The sequence below is a fragment of the Annulohypoxylon truncatum genome (assembly GCF_022578515.1).
Source record: "Annulohypoxylon truncatum strain CBS 140777 unplaced genomic scaffold F4807scaffold_15, whole genome shotgun sequence".
NCBI lineage: Eukaryota > Fungi > Ascomycota > Sordariomycetes > Xylariales > Hypoxylaceae > Annulohypoxylon > Annulohypoxylon truncatum.
In genome coordinates this window covers 356,516-375,825 of record NW_025953801.1, presented here as the reverse complement: position 1 = coordinate 375,825, position 19,310 = coordinate 356,516, and the positions used below count along the sequence as shown (strand labels likewise).

The window sequence follows — 19,310 nt, the reverse complement described above, 5'->3', positions numbered from 1 at the left end:
TAGCTCAGATCGTACATGCTCTAGCAATTAACTCTTTATATAGGAATAGGGGTGGTTTGTTTTTTTTAATCATCAACTTAATTAGTACTTATTTTCAAGGAAAATGATCGAGTAATCACGACACAAAGCAATGAAATACAAGCATTGAATGTTCATTGGGTTGGAAGAATCTATCTAAACTTCCAAGTGTATCTATGAGGACATTAAACCAACACCAGTTTCCATCCGGACATTATCGACGTAATAGCACACAACTAGAGAATACAGCGAGTATAAAACATAACCCGCATAATGCTATCCCACCAACCTCATCGCGCTTTCCCGGAATAGCTCCAGGGCGCATCCACATTTACCACACAGGTACGAAGCCCTTAGTGGCCATTCACTTCCACAGGTGCGCTCACGCCATTGACACCATTTACTTCGTCTTGATAACTATCCCAGTCCTGCAATATCTGCGCGATCTTTGGCGACCCTGTCAGGTCGTACACATTTTGGAAATATTCTTTCGTGAGCTCGAACGGGCGCGCCGTTACGTTAGGAATATACTTTCCAACTAATTTGGCGGGATCGATAGAAGTCTTGTTGATCTTCTTGAGCAGGATATTTCTGAAAGGCTTAACACCCGACCGCAAGAATGTCGAGTGGAATGGCACGTCGATACCCTTGAGAGGGATGGTAGCAAATCCTCTCTCTAACTCTATTGGCTGAGGCTTGGCTAGAGTCTGCTGAGCAGAGCCCTTGATAATGTCGACAAGGTGCGCCTTCACCTCTTCAATACTCAGGTCCTGGCGAAGTTGGTTGATGTCCACCTTCTGCGACTTTAAGAAGTTCAAGACACCAGTGAGGGTGTCCAGGGCGCGCAGGTCACCAGCACAGACATACTGCATGTTGGCAATGTTGTAGTTGACAATTTCCAAGAGCCAACCAGTCTCCTCAGCAATATTACTGACCACATATCGGAGGGCGCTTTCACTAAACGTCTTCGAGATCCGGCTAGGATTGACGGCACACATGGAGTAGTTGGAACGACCTTGAGCATCTCGCTCCACGGCAACTTGCATAGTCAATCCACGGTAGAAGACTACAGAGACCAACGACTCAATAGGTAGCACGTCTGCTAACGCAGCAAGAGCAGAATATTCGCCTAGAGAATGGCCGGCAAATGTGCTGTCTCGCGGAACGAGACCCTTGGCGTTCATGTCTTCAAAACTGGCTTTCTCCATAAGAGTAAGAGCAGGTTGTGTGAACTGGGTTGCTGATAGAAGGCCGGTTGGAGAGCGGTACGTGTAGGATGTTGTCTTTTCATTGATCTCCTTGAAAATGCGCTCGGATTTGACAGAGCCATCTGCAGCGATAGTTTCGAAGTTCATTTGCATGTAGTTTTCGCGGATTGCCTTGCCTCGGGGACCACCAAAGTGAATAGTTAGCTCCTTCGGGTTGTTCTTTACGATGTTCAAGATCGAGAAGCCTGGAATAGTTAGCGAATGTTGCCTTACATAGAATAATTAACTTACCGTATGTGTCCAGGAGATACTTGTCGGCCCTATCCCAGACCTCCTTGGCAACAGGACTGGTGTTGTACAAATCCATACCCATACCTTGCTCCTGAGATCCTTGTCCGGTAAAGACATATGCTGTGACGGGCTGTTCGACCTCAGCTTCTCCAAGCAGTACCTTTTCTTCGGTTATTTCGTTGCTTGCTTCAACTTTGATAATCTTGCGACCACCAATCATCCCAACGTGCTGAAGCTTGACTTGAATATCATCATTCGGCAGCACCATACCGACAAGGGAAGCGTGGAAGCTGCGAACGCGGCCTACGTTATTTTCTGCTGCCCAAGTCTCTACTAGACTTCGCACGGCTGCACTCGAGTACATCCCATGTGTGATAGTGCCGGGTAGATTGGCATAGCTAGAGAAAACACGAGACACGTGAATAGGGTTATAGTCACCGGACACCTTCGCATACGTCTCGTTGGAAGCAGGTGCTTTCAGCTGCAAGGGTGACTTGCCACTAAGAGGGATGGGGTTTTCAAAGTTGATCGGCTGCTCAATGGAAGAGCCGTGGCGTTCGAGGTAGTCTACAATCGGGTTGCCATGAGACGCACCAGCTTCGTAGTCGACACTCGCAACTTGGATAATCTCCTTAGTAGGGAGCTCGAGTAAAACTTGACCGCTGGTCTCAACACTGCTATAAACCGTCTTGTTCTTGAATTTGTAGAAGCTCTGGAGGCGGAACGTCAGCGTCTGACCAAGGAGTTCGATATCGTTATTGTCGAACTGAATCCAGTCTTTTGACTTCAGGACCGCAACATCTTTCGAGGTGCCGAGATGAACTTGCATCGGCGTTTCCATCTTGCGTTGGAAAGTGTTCTCGTAATCGGTGTAAACACCACGATACAAGAATTGTGATGTAACTTCCATCACAGCCTTGCCATCCCTGTAGATTGTACCGCAGACCTCAACCATCTTGCCAGACTCCTGATTAATCACGGCGTTGATCTGAGCAGTTGTCTTTACTTCATCATCCTTCTTCAGAGGGTCCGCGCCGGGCATCATTCGGAAGCCGTTGGAAAGATGTACAAGTTTGAGAAGGTCACCATCGATCTTTCGAGGGAAGATAGGCTTTGTGATGGCCTTCCATCCGACAACAATTGCAAAGTCCATGGGAGCAAACACTTCCTTGCCAGGACGGTCAACAAAAGCTTCGCCGGTATTGCCAACAGCGTGCACGAAGTCCTTGATGTCTTCCTTGGTGATGATGGTCCGTCCTCCGTCAAACTTGCTGGTAACGGGAGTGTCAAGATCAAATGTTTCGTCTCCGAACCATGCACGCCAGTAGAATTCTTTGATACGGTCATTTCGCCCTTCCATGACCTCATGGATTGGCGCATATCCCGCTTCAGGCTGGTATGTGAACCTGAGGGGTAACGACACCGGTCGGCCAAGAGCACTGGTGTCTTTAATCATATTAACCGTAATCTCGCGTTTGCCGTTCAACTTGATTTCAATGACATCGATATAATGGTTATGCCGCGGTTGTTCGCGTACGATGATTGATGTTTTGGCCGGGTCGTTGGGATATAGAATCTCGACGAAAAGACCACGGACTGGCGCGAATATCCGCTTCATGGGATTTGTCTGATATTTATGGCCTTGTACCAGGACCTCTGAGGTAAACAAGGCATGGCGCCAGTTGCGATTCGGACCTGCTAGAAGGGAAAGCCAACTATCAAGGGGAGGAAGAGCAGCACCGGGGGATGATGATAGGCGATACGTGTTTTTGTGTTGATCGTAAGCTACTGTAAGGCCTTCAATGTCTAGGGGCATCTCAGTGTCAATGAGCTTGCCGCCGAAATACTCAATGGTAGGGATAGACTCTGGTTTGTTTGCATATACGTCTCTGGTTAAATTGGCGATGTGAGCGTTGTGAATGTTGTCTAGGATGTCCTTAATGGGCTCGTCTAGCACGGTCGAATACCTGACTGCAGTGGGACCCTGCAGAATACAAGTACGTCCAACGTCTTGATCGATGACGGCCTCAAGATCCTCAGATTGCCAGAGCGAATCCTTCTTGAAGAAAAACTCGAAATTTTCGTCGAGAGATGGGACAAAAGTCACGGGCTTCTGGCCACGGCGCGAGCACAGAAGTAAGAAGTGCTGCACATCTTGAGCATTTATGATCTGGGATTCAGCTTCAGGATAGTAGGCGAGTATTTTCTCAACAGCAGAAAACGGCTCGTTCAGTTCGGAGTAATTCTGTAGGTATGATGGGTGGCCAGCGTTCTGAGTAAATCGTTCCTCGACACGATGAATGAAGTCGCCTGTGAGCTTAGCGAAGGATGGGTCAATCCATCGTGACTCGTGCTTGACATAGAGGAGGTCCACCATTCGGCGCACGACCTCACCGTAAGTCATATCCTCAAGATCAACAGTCTGGCCAGCCTTGTTCCGTCCAAACCAAACTTTCTGGAAGTCATCATTCAACTTCTTGATAATATAATCACGATGTTTTTTAAGCTCAGCAACACGCTTTTCCTTTGGCAAGCTGAAAATTTTGTTGTCCATCTCAGCCCAAAACCTAACACCACGGGTAGCGAGCTTGTGGATAGGCTCACCCATCTCTGATCGAACGGTAATGACACCGCCGGCTGCGCCCTTGTACGTCTGCTCCCATTCATCGTCGTCGAGACCTGGGGCGTCTATTATGGCTTGTTTGGCGGCCTTGCTCGTATGGGCTTCCTTTGCAACCATCATACGGCTACCAAAGAGGCAGCCGTCGAAAGGCATAGACGGGTAGCCATACTTCTTAGACCATTCACCAGTAAGGTAGGGATACGTATCCTCAGCACCGCCGAAACCACTGCCGGCAACAAGGATAATGTTATCTGAACGCCGAATACGGGCATACATCTGCAGAATTGGTTGATGGAAATCCTCATACGAATGGTGGCCACCTCCACGTCCACCAGTCCACTGCAAGATGACAGGGAAGGTTGGGTTTGCTCTGGCAATATTGATCACTGCTTGAATCGCCTCCATAGAGCCTGGCTTAAAAGCGATGTGCTTTAATCCAAGGGTCTCTATGTACTCTTGAGCAACTTCGATAGACGGCACACCCGCACCGATGGTCAAGCCCTCAATGGGGACGCCTTCAGCTCTGAGTCGGCCAATGAGGGGGATTTGCCAGCCCATAGCTCGGGGATTGACGTAGATCAAGTTGATTGTGACTCCTCGTCCAGCTGGGATGGCTTTTTCGATTTTGGACAGGGCTTCAGTCATCGTCTTACCATTATAATAGCCTCCACCGGCTAATTCAATATGGTATCCGGCATTCATTGTCGCCGCAACGAAATCCCACGGAACTGTAGCAGGCGTCATACCAGCAACCATAATCGGAGGGACACCGAGTAATCGGCTCATTTTTGTATCCACGTAAGTGTGGCCACTCGATGTTTTGACTAGCCGAGGACCGTACTCTTTCACCCAGTCATTGGCATATACCACGGCATGCTCCTCATCGCGGTCGAAGAGTTCGGACTTGTAACCCACCTCTTGTGCAGCACCGTCGATAGTACCAGCGAGGATGACACGTACTCCTGTACCTTCCTTGTTACGGCTTGTCAATATACCAAGACCAGAAATACCACCAGGCCCGAAATCTAACACGTGCGTTGCCTCCGGGAAGACCGTTGCCTTCTCCCAGTTTACGGGGTCTCGCGTGATCATGCGGATCAAAGAAGGCACAATATCACCCTCGACTTCGTCTCTTAGATCAGCACCAGTGCATGTATTGTAGACGGCGATTCCGAGCGAGGATGAATCGATGGTGACATCTTTAAGGTCCTCATCAATCAGCTTTGTAGCATCAGAAAGATACTTGCTGTGGAAGGGTGCAGTGATGGGCAAGAAACGGTTAACAAACCGAACTTTGCGCTGCGTGTGAGGGATTCGAGTCTGATCAAGGCCTGTGGGCGCCTTCACTTTGCGTAACTGAAGATTCAACCCATACAAAGAAATCGGCGGGCCAGTAACGACCATATTTCTGGGGCTATTGATAAGAGATATGGCGATGTGTCGATCCTCTGGGAGGTACTGGTTTGTGGCGTCAATGTGCTTCTGCACCTCGCTCTGGGGGAGGTCCCGAATGCTCAACATAGGCGTCGGATCTCCTTCACCATTATCAATAGAATCTTGGAGCATAGCAGGAGTTAACGAGGTTCTAGGGAACACCTGTTGACTACGGGCGCCGATCCAGAATAGTATTGTCAAGGCGTCCTTAGCTAACTTTTCATACGACTCCCATGAATCTGCGGCAGCAGTAGCAGCGGCGACAATGACACCCTGAGAGTGACCAGTTGCGCCACGAATACGATCTCGTAGTATTCCAGGGTGTACACCCAGGCCTTTTCCGAGGACCTGGTAATGACATAGTTGTACCAATCCGATCAATGGCAAGCTCACGGGGGCGGATATCAGGTATTGGGGATCAGGAGTCGTGTCTGGGGAGCGAAGCCATTCCATCACGTCAAGTCCTTTTGCGTACAACTTGTCTGTTCTAGGGTCAAGAGCAAGGTTGTGCAGAAGGTCGGCGGACGTGGCAACTAGTTCGCCCACGAATGAGGGATATGTCTCGTATACCTCACGTAGTTCATCGAAGTACTCGATAATATTTCCCTGCCCACCAAAGATGCTGTAGATGCCGGCGGTTCCTTCGTCGGCAGCTCTCAAGAGTGCCGATTCATGCGGTCTGATTGCTCGATTTGCTACTGAACGGGCTACGTAGTAGCACCGCACTACGGTAATCTGCTTGGCGAGAATACCTGGCAGGTTCTTTGCCAGCGTATGGACGTCATTCCCTCGAAGGAACATGCGCTCGAACTCATTAAGAACGAGCCTTAAGACTTCTTCGTACGAACCCTGAGCATCGTCTTCCCCTTCTTCAACTTCATGCGCAACAAATCCCATGTATCTTGCGACAAGCTCAGCTACAGACGAAGGTTCATCGTCTAAGGCCAATTCGTCCGTTGGCGCGGGAAGGCCGGCTGTGAACCGGTCCTTGAGCTGTGACGCATGGAAATGGAGGTTGGTAGGCACGAGAAACGAAGCTTCAAGAGATCCGTGGGCAAGGGTGAGGGGTCGAAGGGAGGAGGACGATCTGGGAGTAGAAACGCCCGTTTGTGGGCCAGTGCCCGAACCAGTTCCGTACATGATTAGGGGTATCGTGAAGTTGCTGGCGAGGCAGATGTCTAAATCGGTGCTTTTAAGTCTATGTTAGCATCTAGAATAGATGGTGTCTACGTTACAAAGAGTATATCTCTTACTATTAAGATTACCTCCGTAAACTCAGTAAAGAGCAGGAGATGCGGCGCTCTTGGGAATTTGAGGGGACAAAAAAAGTAAACAATTGGAAGAACTCTACTGCGCCAATGATCGTTAATAGGCAAACAAGAACTTCGCTGGTGAGGGATTGACTAGGCGAAGACTACTTGTCTGTCACGATGAGGAAGTTAACAAGAGTGTTACGGAGGAAACTGGATTAAAGTTGGGAAATATGTGATTTAGCAACTTCGATGTGAAAGAAAAGGATCGTGATAGATACATCAGGTAGGAACTTCCTATCAAGTCGGAAATCGGGAAGCCAGATGGTTGTGGTACTAAACACCTGCAGTGCGGCGGAAGGTCCCTTGTCCAATGGGCCTCAACGTACCTAGCAAGTAAATTTACCCGATAAAACGTCTAGAGCGTACGCAAATGAGTTTAACGTTTCCGTTGCAGGGACAGCTCCCTCGACAGAAAAAAAATTTAAGTTCTTGTTGGGGATCCATATGTTTAGGTGCCACACCTTTTTAGTCCCTAGCAACTAGCCAGCCTAGCATCCATGGGTGCACCTGCAGCCCTGATCCACTATCATTGTCACCACAACTTCGAAGTATCTATACTTATTTCAACTACATTAAACCTTCAAATATTAGTATCTTTAAGACAACCTTGGAACTTGATCTGACAAAGAGATGTCATAGACAATTTTGTATCATGTCCATGTTCAGCCCTCACCAAAATTCTATATCTAGCCGTCACATTATAACTTAGTTTCGTTCTACAGACATCAAGAACATTGTCACGGCCATATCGGACGAAAGCATAATTTAGCATCGTTTTTATTGGGCCCTCGAGTCAGTAGGGGCGTGGGGACTTTACTGTTTGACTGGCTCCAATACATACCTACATAGTAGATATGTGACGATTGGTCGGTCTGGCAACTCAAGTGAGCGGTGACGAAGTAGGAAAGCGAGGAGAACAAACTCCTGTGTAGACCTACGAAGGATTATCAAAATGAATAAACTAAGTCAACGGGATCTTCTTCGGCTCAACGGATTCCCTTTTTAATCTGATGGGTTACTTATAGCTGCCATGGGTGTTATTAAAGCTTTAGACTCTCTGGCTGTCTGTAGATACTAAAGATACGTAGCGATCTATTTTCTAATCATTAGATCCGTGCGTCTGTGAACCGAGGTCATCCTCGATGCGTGTCATTCAGATGCTGGCTGCAGTTTGAATTGCGGAGAGGGTGAGATGACGCAACGCTATGGCGCCTGGGCGCCTGGGTTGCTGTATCAGTGTATGTGCTTCTTCTGGATTATCAAGATAATAAGACGACCAATGGTAACCCACGATCTCACACAAACATGCGGTGTCTTAGGATTTCAGGATGTGAAATACGAAACTATGCGCAATTTGGTTGGTCGCATTTGCTACTCGTTTCTTGCATCTCTTTGGAGGAACACACGAAAGGGTGGGATTGAAAATCAACCTTAAAATGATCTTGATGTGAAGGATGGCATTGATAATGGATAAGGAAGTATCTATACTCCTGTCAAGGACCAACCCCTGGCCCGTACCAGGTGGCCCACTGAAATGGCACGGCAGGCAAACGACAGCCAAGGCCAGTCAGACGCGGCTTCGCGTGGTGCCTGGTATTACGGAAGAGGATCCCCTGCAATACTACTCGTCCTGGCTGTGAGAGTCTGCATGAGACTAGAGCCGGATGACGATCGACTATCGACTACCTTGCAGATAAAAATCGTGGATAAGGTCTTCAGACACGTCTTTAGCCTTCGAAGCTGAACACGACCTGTACTCGGGAAGTTAATAGTAAAAGAAAGCTTGGTTCTTTCGTCCGAACGATCTCGGGTGGCGAGATCAGAAAAACAGAGGAATGAGACGATAGATATTGTTAACGAGGGAGGAAAAGAAAATGTCCATCTACTCAATACTTTTCAACCCAACTTTTGTGGGCTACCAAAGGCTAGGTCCTTGTGGAGAAAAGGGTCTCCAGGATGACTAGACCTTGATAGGCATAGCGCCTAGGGGGTGGTTGAGGGATAGTGGAGAAGGAATGTTTTTCGGAACAAATCACGAGAGAGAAAATTTAATGCCTGCCAGAGCGCTCTTGCTCTCCAAACGCGCCTAAAGTATCGCACCAGCAGCTGCGGTGGCACGACAGGCTCGATGCATGATTGCTGCAGCATGGGGAATGCTCTAGGCTGCTGGCGACTAGTAGTCTAGGTAGGTACTTGTAGTCTAGCCATTGGCCCGGCATTGGGGAACGACGACCCTCTAGGATCCCGCCAAAATTTTCCATTAATGCAGTTCAACATTTGGGAAAGCTCGTTTCATTCCCGCCTTTGCTCCTACCTGTACGACAGTTACCTAGGTACCTCTGTACACGTGCCTACCTATCCGCGTTTAGTCTTTGTAATTTAGTACCTCCCATGCTTGTTTTTCTCAGGCCCGGGCAAAAACAACTTTCGTCAAAGTGATCGCCAGCCTACAACGGCGACGCTTCATAATTTTCATACTTACACAACTACTAATCTATTCATGTGAATTGCTCCGATCAGTAATTCCTCCCCCATTTCTCATCCTGTGCTTCACTGTTTCCACCGACCACCTCCTTCCCGTCGTCCTTGCTATTCGCTCCTTTCTTATTCCTTCAAGCCTGCTTGTGCTATACTATCTTTGGCTTCTATTACGTAGTCTAGGGATTAGAAATTACAACGAAAAGAGGAGTAATCGAACACGAACGAGACAATCCCCTCATTGTGTGTCTCGCCTCTCAGTCGACGTAATATCAAACAAGTGGAGGTGCCCTCTAGAGTTGTCGACACTCTATTCCTGTTTATACCCTTCTAACCCCCTTTACGTACCTATCTCGATTATCCCGCCGACATGCGTCCCGAGGTTGAGCAGGAGCTTGCTCACACGTTGCTCGTTGAGCTTCTTGCCTACCAATTTGCCTCTCCCGTGAGATGGATCGAAACACAAGATGTCTTCCTTGGTGAGAAGACGGCTGAGCGTATCGTTGAAGTCGGCCCGGCGGATACTCTAGGTGTAATGGCGAAGAGAACGATCGCATCTAAATATGAAGCTTTCGATGCCGCTAAATCCATTCAACGTCAGATCTTGTGCTACAATAAAGATGCAAAAGAGATTTACTATGATGTGGATCCGATTGAGGAGGAACCAGAACCCACTGCGGCTCCTGCGGAGGGCTCTTCAAGTTCAGCGTCAGCACCTATAGCAGCCGCTACACCTGTTGCGGCTGCTCCGGCGCCGAGCGCAGGTCCCGCTGCAGCCGTTGACGACGTGCCGGTGTCTGCACTCGAAATTGTCAGGGCATTGATCGCGCAGAAGTTAAAGAAGCCATTCTTAGAGGTACCTCTAAGCAAGGCGATCAAGGATTTAGTCGGAGGTTAGAACGCTCATTCCGAAAACTCTATGGTCCAGAACTAATCGAGGCATAGGTAAATCCACTCTCCAGAACGAAATCCTAGGAGATCTAGGGAAGGAGTTTGGGTCAACTCCGGAAAAGCCAGAAGATACTCCTATCGACGAGTTATCAGGATTAATGCAGGCAACATTCAACGGCCAGCTCGGAAAGCAGTCGCAATCGCTGATTGCCCGCCTAATTTCCTCGAAGATGCCGGGTGGCTTCAACATGACATCGGCGCGCAAGTATCTAGAAACGAGATGGGGTCTCGGCCCTGGGAGGCAGGACGGTGCTCTTGTATTGGCTATTACTATGGAGCCGGCATCTCGCCTCGGTTCTGAGAACGATGCGAAAGGTTACCTCGATGATGTTGCACAAAAATATGCTACCAACGCCGGTGTCAGCTTGTCTACAGCGTCATCCGCCGGTCCAGCCGCTGGTGGGTCAGGAGGCATGATGATGGACCCCGCTGCTATCGATGCCCTGACCAAGGATCAGCGTGCCCTGTTCAAGCAACAGCTTGAGCTGCTGGCAAGGTACCTGAAAATGGATCTTCGAGCAGGCGACAAAGCCGCACAGACATCACAAGAGTCGCAACAAGTGCTCCAGGCGCAGCTAGATCTTTGGAGTGCTGAGCATGGCGACTTTTATGCAGCAGGTATCGAACCCGTATTTAGTCCCTTGAAAGCACGTACCTACGATTCTTCTTGGAATTGGGCGCGACAAGATGCTCTCAGCATGTATTACGACGTTATCTTTGGCCGGTTGCAGGCTGTCGACAGAGAAATCGTCAGTCAATGCATTCGCATCATGAGTAAATCAAATCCCTTGCTACTCGAATTCATGCAGTATCATATTGATAATTGCCCCACGGACCGTGGAGAGACTTATAAACTGGCTAAGGAGCTTGGACAGCAGTTAATTGAAAATTGCAAAGACGTCCTAGATGTCGCGCCAGCTTATAAGGATGTAGCTATCCCGACGGGTCCGCACACCTCCATAGATGCTCGTGGCAATCTCAACTATGAAGAAATCCCTAGACAGAGCTGCCGCAAACTCGAGCATTACGTCCGGCAAATGGCGGAAGGCGGGAAGATCTCCGAGTACGGCAATCGGACCAAGGTGCAGAACGATCTCGGGCGCCTTGTCAAACTCATTAAAGAGCAACATAAGATGTCCAAGACCGCGAAGCTAGAATTCAAGAACCTCTATGGGAATGTTCTTCGTTCGCTTGCCATGAATGAGAGCCAGATTTTACCTAAGGATTCTGGAAAGGCCAATGGTCCCCTCAAAAAACCCACGTTGAAGCCCAATGGTCAAAATGGAAAGGGCAAGATGGAAACTATTCCTTTCCTACACCTTAAGCGCCACAACTTGCACGGTTGGGAATACAGCAAACGACTAACAGGCATTTATCTGGACTGCTTGGAGGAGGCTGCTAAGGCCGGCGTCACTTACCAGGATAAATATGTTCTCATGACTGGTGCTGGTGCTGGCTCGATCGGCGCCGAAGTTCTGCAGGGTTTGATCAGCGGAGGTGCCAGAGTCATCGTAACAACCAGTCGTTTTTCGCGACAGGTAACTGAGTATTACCAGGCTATGTATGCTAGATTTGGTGCACGTGGATCCCAGCTCGTCGTTGTTCCGTTCAACCAGGGCAGCAAGCAAGACGTTGAAGCACTTGTCAACTACATTTACGACCCTAAGACCGGGTTAGGATGGGACCTCGATTACATTGTTCCATTCGCTGCCATATCCGAGAATGGCCGCCAGATCGACGGTGTTGACTCGAAATCTGAGCTAGCTCATCGCATCATGTTGACGAACCTGATCCGCCTCCTGGGCTGCGTGAAGACACAGAAATCGGAGCGCGGCTTCGAAACACGGCCTGCCCAAGTCGTACTTCCGCTGTCTCCCAACCACGGCACATTCGGCAATGACGGCCTCTACTCAGAATCAAAGCTCGGTCTAGAAACGCTCTTCAACCGCTGGCACTCTGAGGACTGGGCCAACTATCTCACCATTTGCGGGGCCGTCATTGGTTGGACTCGTGGTACTGGCCTTATGTCCGGCAACAACATTGTAGCCGAAGGCGTTGAACAGTTCGGCGTCCGCACTTTCTCCCAGCAGGAGATGGCTTTCAATCTTCTTGGACTCATGTCTCCTGCTATCGTAGACCTCTGCCAAAATGAGCCTGTGTTTGCGGATCTCAACGGTGGTCTCCAATTCATTCCCAACTTAAATGACACCATGACTCGCCTGCGTAAGGACATCATGGAAACTAGCGAGGTTCGCCGAGCTGTAACCAAAGAGACCGCTATTGAGAATAAGGTCGTAAATGGCGAAAACTCGGAAGCACTATACAAGAAGAAAGTTATTGAGCCGCGTGCCAACATCAAATTCGACTTCCCACCCCTTCCCAACTGGGAGAAAGAAATCGAGCCTCTCAACGATAGCCTAAAAGGCATGGTGGACTTGGAAAAGATCGTCGTTGTCACTGGTTTTGCTGAAATTGGGCCCTGGGGTAACTCGCGAACCCGTTGGGAAATGGAGGCGTACGGCGAATTTTCTCTTGAAGGTTGCGTCGAGATGGCATGGATCATGGGTCTCATCAAGAACTTCAACGGTCCCATTAAAGGGCAGCCCTACTCAGGTTGGGTTGACGCCAAAACCAATGACCCAGTCGAAGATAAGGACATCAAACAAAAGTACGAGAAATATATTCTTGAGCATTCTGGTATCCGCCTCATTGAGCCGGAGCTCTTCGATGGGTATGATCCCAACAAGAAGATGATGTTGCACGAGATCCAATTAGAAGAGGACCTAGAACCTTTTGAGGGATCTAAGGAGACAGCCGAGGAATTCAAGAGGCAGCATGGTGATAAGTGCGAAATTTTCGAGATTACAGAAACCGGCGAGTACACCATTCGCTTAAGGAAGGGCGCTACGCTTTGGATTCCGAAGGCCCTCAAGTTTGACCGTCTCGTTGCCGGCCAAATCCCTACGGGCTGGGATGCTAAGAAATATGGTGTTCCCGATGACATTATTTCTCAAGTCGACCGTGTCACATTGTATGTGCTTATCTCCGTTGCCGAAGCTCTCCTGGCTTCTGGTATCACGGACCCGTACGAGTTCTATAAGTACGTGCATGTGTCTGAAGTTGGCAACTGTATTGGTTCTGGCCAAGGCGGTATGAATGCTCTTAATGGGATGTATACCAAGCGGAAGATGGACCACGACATCCAAAAGGATATCTTACAGGAGTCATTCATCAATACCATGGCCGCCTGGGTCAACATGCTCCTGCTGTCTTCCTCCGGTCCTATCAAAACCCCTGTCGGAGCTTGTGCTACGGCTGTGGAGTCCGTTGATATCGGTTACGAAGCCATCATGGAGGGTAAAGCACGTATTTGCTTAGTTGGTGGTTTTGATGACTTCGGTGAAGAGGGTTCCTACGAATTCGCCAACATGAAAGCAACAAGCAACAGTCTTGACGAGTTCGCCCACGGGCGTACGCCTCAGGAAATGTCGCGCCCGACTACCACGACAAGAGGTGGGTTCATGGAATCCCAGGGTTGTGGTATCCAAGTTATCATGACAGCGAAGTTAGCGCTTGATATGGGCGTGCCAATTTACGGTGTTCTTGCCCTTACCACCACTGCAAGCGACAAGATCGGTCGTTCCGTGCCAGCTCCCGGACAAGGTTTGTTGACCACAGCTCGGGAGGCTCCCAGCAAGTTCCCGTCCCCTCTATTGGATCTTAAGTACCGCCGGCGACAGATCGAGCTTCGCAAGAGACAGATTCGCAACTGGAAAGAATCCGAATTGGAATATCTTTACGAGGAAGCAGCTGCCATGCAAGCCCAAGGTCACAAATTTGACGAGAAGGAATACACCCAAGCCCGAGCCGTCCATATCGAGAAGGAAGCTGCACGACAGGAGAAGGAAGCCTTACGAAGCCTTGGAAACAACTTCTGGAAGCAAGATAACACCATTGCTCCTCTTCGGGGCGCTCTTGCTACTTGGGGTCTTACGATTGACGACTTGGACGTTGCATCTTTCCATGGTACATCGACCAAGGCCAATGACAAGAACGAGTCATCAGTCATCTGCCAACAATTGCGTCATCTCGGCCGCAAGAGGGGCAACGCTGTTTTGGGTGTCTTCCAGAAGTATCTCACCGGTCATCCGAAGGGTGCTGCGGGAGCTTGGATGTTCAACGGCTGCTTGCAAGTTCTAAACAGCGGCTTGGTTCCCGGCAACCGCAACGCTGATAACGTTGACAAAGACATGGAAAAGTTTGACCTGATTGTGTATCCCAGTCGAAGCATCCAAACCGATGGTGTAAAGGCCTTCTCGCTTACTTCCTTCGGTTTCGGCCAAAAGGGCGCCCAAGCAGTCGGCGTACACCCCAGGTACTTATTTGCCACTCTCGACAAAGAGACGTATGTGGAGTATTCTACCAAGGTCATGGCTCGTCAGAAGAAAGCGTACCGCTACATGCATAACGGTATAGTCAATAACGCAATCTTCCAAGCCAAGAACCACGCGCCATACAGTGACGACCAGCTCACCGCTGTCCTTCTCAACCCCGACGCCAGGGTCACGGAGAATGTGAAGACGGCTGAACTCGCCTACCCTACCGATTTCGCCCAACAGGCTGCTCGTCCCCACACTATAAAGGCGAAAAACACCAAGGAGGTGGTAGAGAGCCTAGCTCGAAGTCTCCAGACAGGGAAGAATAACAAGGTCGGTGTTGATGTAGAAGACATCGCAGCCATCAATATCGAAAACCCTACATTCATCGAGCGCAACTTCACAGACAAGGAGATTGCGTACTGCAAGAAGATGCCAAGCCCACAAAGCTCCTTCGCCGGAAGGTGGAGTGCGAAGGAGGCTGTCTTCAAAAGTCTAGGTGTCCAAAGTAGAGGCGCTGGTGCGCCCTTAAAGGACATCGAGATTCTTCCGAGTGAGAACGGTGCTCCTGTCGTCTCGGTAAGTGAACCCCCACCGAACTCTATAGGCACAGATTTACTAACCAACCGTAGCTTCATGGCGATGCTCAAGAAGCCGCAAAGAAAGCAGGTGTGAAGGAGATTAGCGTCTCTATCTCACATTCGGAGACACAATCCATCGCCATTGCCGTCGCGACCTTTTAAACCAGCTTAGGTTTTTCGATTTATTTCTGTACAACTGGTGTGGTGCGTTTTCGTCGTTTTGGGTTCTTGGCTTCACTGTATATCCCTCTGTAGACAACTAGAGAATGTAAGAGAGCCATTGCATTTATTAGAAACGCAGTCAATGAGGATGGTACGAATGGAAGAGATATCGGATGACTAGCAAGTATCATCTTGGACAGGCTTAGTCCGAGAAGAAAATATAATAATTGTTCAATAACTTACGATAGACTTTGACATCAAGGATGTAGACCTCAGTGATATACCAGATATTCGTAGAGTAAGGTACTTGACTATCTGCTTTTGAAAGATTCATTCAGTCTTATAGATATTTTGCGTTTGAGTGAAATTTAGAGATTGGATTCTGACATGTGAAAGCCTTGTGCCGATACTACGGTTAGCCAATTTTGATGTCAACCATAGTAGGTGGGCGCTACAGATCAGAATAACCTAAACTACCTAGCTCAATGAAGATATCGTTACATGGCGTGGACACAGGTATGGAACCAATCATTATTCTGCTAGAGTTACTGAAAGATCCGTTCAATGCACCCCACAAAGATTTTCCACGTAGTAATCACGGATACTACCATGCATCATCGTATGCAGTAAGACCACTGGATTCAGTGACTAGAAGCTCGGTGGTAGAAGCGCAAGACTAGCACTAAGGTATACACGCGAGACCTTGCGTAATTCTCGGGGTCAATCGTAATACCCGCTGGGTACCTATTCACATGTGTTCCTCAGCATTCACACCACACCACTACTAGCACGGGATAGATCGATTTTAAGCTTTATCTACCCCTAGGCCATGTATGTATGTTAGATAGAGTTAGGTAGTAACTAAAAGAGAATAGTTGAAGTAACAGGAACGTGATAGGTAGGTATATATATCTGAATACACGTAATCCAAGCAGGTAGTAAATCCAAAATCCATACTGAACAAGGTATGCCACATCGGTATCTCACACATATAGCAAGGAAAATTTCTCTATCCCCTTCTCCTCTCCAGTCCTCTACTTTTCACAGCTTCGACTTAGGAGCCTTAAACGCCGGCGTAGCGAGGGGGTCGTAGACCTTGTGCCCAAGACTGTCCCTCGGCACGCCCGTGACGTGGGCGCCCAGGTTCCGCACGTCGACGAGCGAGGGGTTGAGCTGGTCGACGCTGGTGGCGCCGATGAGGCGCATGCCCATCTCCATCTCGTCGCGCAGGAGCTGCATGGCGCGGTCGACGCCGTCGAGGCCGTAGGCGGACATGGCGTAGAGGAAGGGGCGGCCGATGCCGACGCCCTTGGCGCCCAGGCACAGCGCCTTGATGATGTCGGTGGCGCGGCGCACGCCGCCGTCCACGAAGATCTCGATCTTGTCCTCGAGCCCCATGTCGCGCAGGACCGGCATCGTCTCGGCCAGGACCTCGACGCCGGACCGCGCGAAGTCGAGCTGCCGGCCGCCGTGGTTCGAGAGCACGACGCCCTGGACGCCGTGCTCGATCGCCTTGATCACGTCCTCGACCCGCTGCACGCCCTTGAGGATGATGGGCATCTTGGTGATGGATTGGAACCACGGGATGTCTTTCCAAGTCAATGCTGGGTCGATGAAGGATGAGATAGCTCGCGCGGCTCCCTGAGAGTTATCCGTTTCTTGACCCGATTGGACGTTGGAGCCCTTATCCGTGAATTTGGTTCGCATGTCCTTCTCTCTTCGCCCCAATTGAGGAGCATCGACCGTAATAAACAGCCCCTTGCATCCTCGCTTTTCAGCGTGTTTAACAATGCGCTCGGTAATCGCTCGATCCGAGTTGACGTAGAGCTGTAGCCATTGCACCTGGTCGCCTTCCGCTGCATCCATAATCTCGTCAAATGAGCATGACGCTAATGTGGGAATCATCTGCACGACATTGTGCTTCTTGGCGGCTTTGGTCAATACAACTTCACCCTCGGGGTGTCCCAATTTTCCAAGCGCCGTCGCGGTAACATAGAAAGGCATGTCGACCTTAGTTCCCAGCATCGTGGTTGAAAAGTCTATTTTCTTTACGTCAACCAAAATTCTCGGCCTGAACCATATCCTATGAAAAGCTTCATGGTTTTCTCGTAAAGTCTTTTGATTCGGTTAGTATAAGTCCCAAGACTTTTTGTTTAGCAAAACATACTATCTCATCATCTGCGGCACTGGAGTAGTAACCCCAAGCACCCTTCTTCATGGTGCTTTTGGCAACCGACTCGAAATCCATCAGGTTATAGCATTGTGATAATAACGGCTTGTTCGAAATGCGCTGTTGCCGCTCAGCCTCCTCGGGATCCTCTTCTTCCGCCACCTTAGCAACGGTGCTTAGATCGACGGGCCCTAAGTGCTTCGATTTGTCCAGATACTTGTCTAGAGTATCCGGAGGATGTATAGGCTCGAATTCTTCAGTTGCATCTTTCCCGGCATACTTTAAGATAATACCCATCCCACCCGGATGCTCTATAAATTGGTTAAGCTCTAGATTCTGGATATGGAGATTTATAGGTTACTAACCAGGTAAGAATTCCGTGACATCGTACGCTTTCCCCTGAGGAATTAGGTTAGTAAGAATTTACTAATTGAGTGATTGTTTTTGAAAAATTAGGCTTCTTACATGAATTACCACCCAGCAAGACTCCTTGCTATCATGCTTGGAAACCTCTACTCCAGACAGCGCCATCACGTCACTCTCTAAATAATAATACAATGACGTATTCGAATCGGGAGAATAGCAGCTCAGGTAATGGGGCGCTATCAACAAATACTTGGTACACCCAAATGCAAACGATACTAGGTAACAGAGAAAGTAGCAAGATGAATGTTTACATATAAAGTTGAATTGGCCACTGAGGCTCTCCTAGGATTAAATAATGCCGACATTCGGTCTCATGGTTGGAAATGGGCGACTGAGTTTAGCGTTGTAACGAGGAGCTAGCACTAGAGAGCTAGAGGTTGGAGAAAAGACTGGAGATGGTGGAGCTAACTCGGCCGTCGGGAGAAAATATAGCGGGGAAGCTGGACCTGCTTTTGGAAATGTCTTCACCGTTATTCGCTGCATGGTGGATCCTGTTAACCGAATTCTTGGTACATTTGTACATAGCATACTGTGCTATTTGTCTTATCTCCACGTGTAAGCCTCCCCCCAGAAGCTTATTAGGCTGGTTAAGGTTAGATCGATTATACCGTGCGAGTATTACTCCGCAAATTGAACTCGAAACTCTTTCTACCGAAAAACACTAACTCTACCTGCTCTACCTCTATTTTGATTCCAGCTGCTCGCTGTGTTCAAATAAACGATGCGTTCTCCATCGTTTGGCAGTCGAACTGGTAACAAGCTGGATGAACATTTGACAGTGCCGTCAATATTCTTGTTGGCCACTCCCACCTCACTTTCGCGCTGATGTGAATTATCAGTTCCTTCGGGAGGATGGCAAGCTCCACTAATAGCGAGAGAACTGCCACTTGTATCCGGGAATGTCCAATCAACGAATATCAAGCCTATGATAATACTCGAAACGACTGGGGCTGTCAATGAGATAGCGAAGGCGAAGCAGGACACAGGCGAGTAGCCAATCATAGGAAGAAGTTTTCTACCGATGACATTCAAGTCGTCGAAGGTCGAAGGGCTGCGAGTATATCGCATACACTGCGAAGACCCCGACGAGTTGAAAAGCTTCGGAATTTGAAAGCCACGAAAAGTCTGGTGATGTCAAAACCGCTTAGAGCAGCCTGAGGTAGATTGGCCGACATGGCGCCGCCGGTGTATGTAAAAGACGGGTTCTCAGCATCACCATAGCTCAAGAAGCCATTTTAGGGCTAGTGAGCCTATTTTCAACTCTTCTCGAACATGATGC

The 19,310-nt window shown here is 49.0% G+C and overlaps 3 protein-coding genes across 3 annotated transcripts; 1 reads left to right on the top strand and 2 right to left on the bottom strand.

Moving 5' to 3' along the window:
• Positions 1-136: 136 nt before the first annotated feature.
• F4807DRAFT_424885 (beta subunit of fatty acid synthase) lies at positions 137-7,299 on the bottom strand. The gene is made up of 3 exons (XM_047997917.1): positions 7,214-7,299; positions 1,518-6,763; positions 137-1,471 (listed from the first exon to the last, which is right to left on the bottom strand). Exons 2-3 carry the CDS (start codon positions 6,712-6,714, stop codon positions 372-374), a joined length of 6,297 nt encoding a protein of 2,098 aa, XP_047854440.1. The 5' UTR covers positions 6,715-6,763; positions 7,214-7,299; the 3' UTR covers positions 137-371.
• Positions 7,300-9,303: 2,004 nt separating this feature from the next.
• F4807DRAFT_424883 (uncharacterized protein) lies at positions 9,304-15,762 on the top strand. Its single transcript, XM_047997916.1, has 3 exons — positions 9,304-10,258; positions 10,311-15,271; positions 15,325-15,762. The coding sequence occupies exons 1-3, from the start codon at positions 9,736-9,738 to the stop codon at positions 15,433-15,435; spliced, it is 5,595 nt and encodes a 1,864-aa protein (XP_047854439.1). The 5' UTR covers positions 9,304-9,735; the 3' UTR covers positions 15,436-15,762.
• A 461-nt stretch (positions 15,763-16,223) lies between these two features.
• Positions 16,224-18,406, bottom strand: F4807DRAFT_424880 (FMN-dependent dehydrogenase-domain-containing protein). Its single transcript, XM_047997915.1, has 4 exons — positions 18,071-18,406; positions 17,971-18,004; positions 17,603-17,916; positions 16,224-17,550 (listed from the first exon to the last, which is right to left on the bottom strand). The coding sequence occupies exons 1-4, from the start codon at positions 18,134-18,136 to the stop codon at positions 16,477-16,479; spliced, it is 1,488 nt and encodes a 495-aa protein (XP_047854438.1). The 5' UTR covers positions 18,137-18,406; the 3' UTR covers positions 16,224-16,476.
• Positions 18,407-19,310: the final 904 nt, after the last annotated feature.

Bases quoted from the DNA above. Each gene is read 5' to 3' on its own strand.
- F4807DRAFT_424883 (XM_047997916.1), top strand. From the start codon at position 9,736: ATGCGTCCCGAGGTTGAGCAGGAGCTTGCTCACACGTTGCTCGTTGAG. The intron at 10,259-10,310 runs GTTAGAACGCTC...ATCGAGGCATAG, and splicing joins GATCAAGGATTTAGTCGGAG to GTAAATCCACTCTCCAGAAC. The intron at 15,272-15,324 runs GTAAGTGAACCC...AACCAACCGTAG, and splicing joins ACGGTGCTCCTGTCGTCTCG to CTTCATGGCGATGCTCAAGA.
- F4807DRAFT_424885 (XM_047997917.1), bottom strand. From the start codon at position 6,714: ATGTACGGAACTGGTTCGGGCACTGGCCCACAAACGGGCGTTTCTACT. The intron at 1,472-1,517 runs GTAAGTTAATTA...TAACTATTCCAG, and splicing joins GTATCTCCTGGACACATACG to GCTTCTCGATCTTGAACATC.
- F4807DRAFT_424880 (XM_047997915.1), bottom strand. From the start codon at position 18,136: ATGGCGCTGTCTGGAGTAGAGGTTTCCAAGCATGATAGCAAGGAGTCT. The intron at 17,917-17,970 runs GTTAGTAACCTA...ACCAATTTATAG, and splicing joins TGTCACGGAATTCTTACCTG to AGCATCCGGGTGGGATGGGT. The intron at 17,551-17,602 runs GTATGTTTTGCT...CCGAATCAAAAG, and splicing joins GTGCCGCAGATGATGAGATA to ACTTTACGAGAAAACCATGA.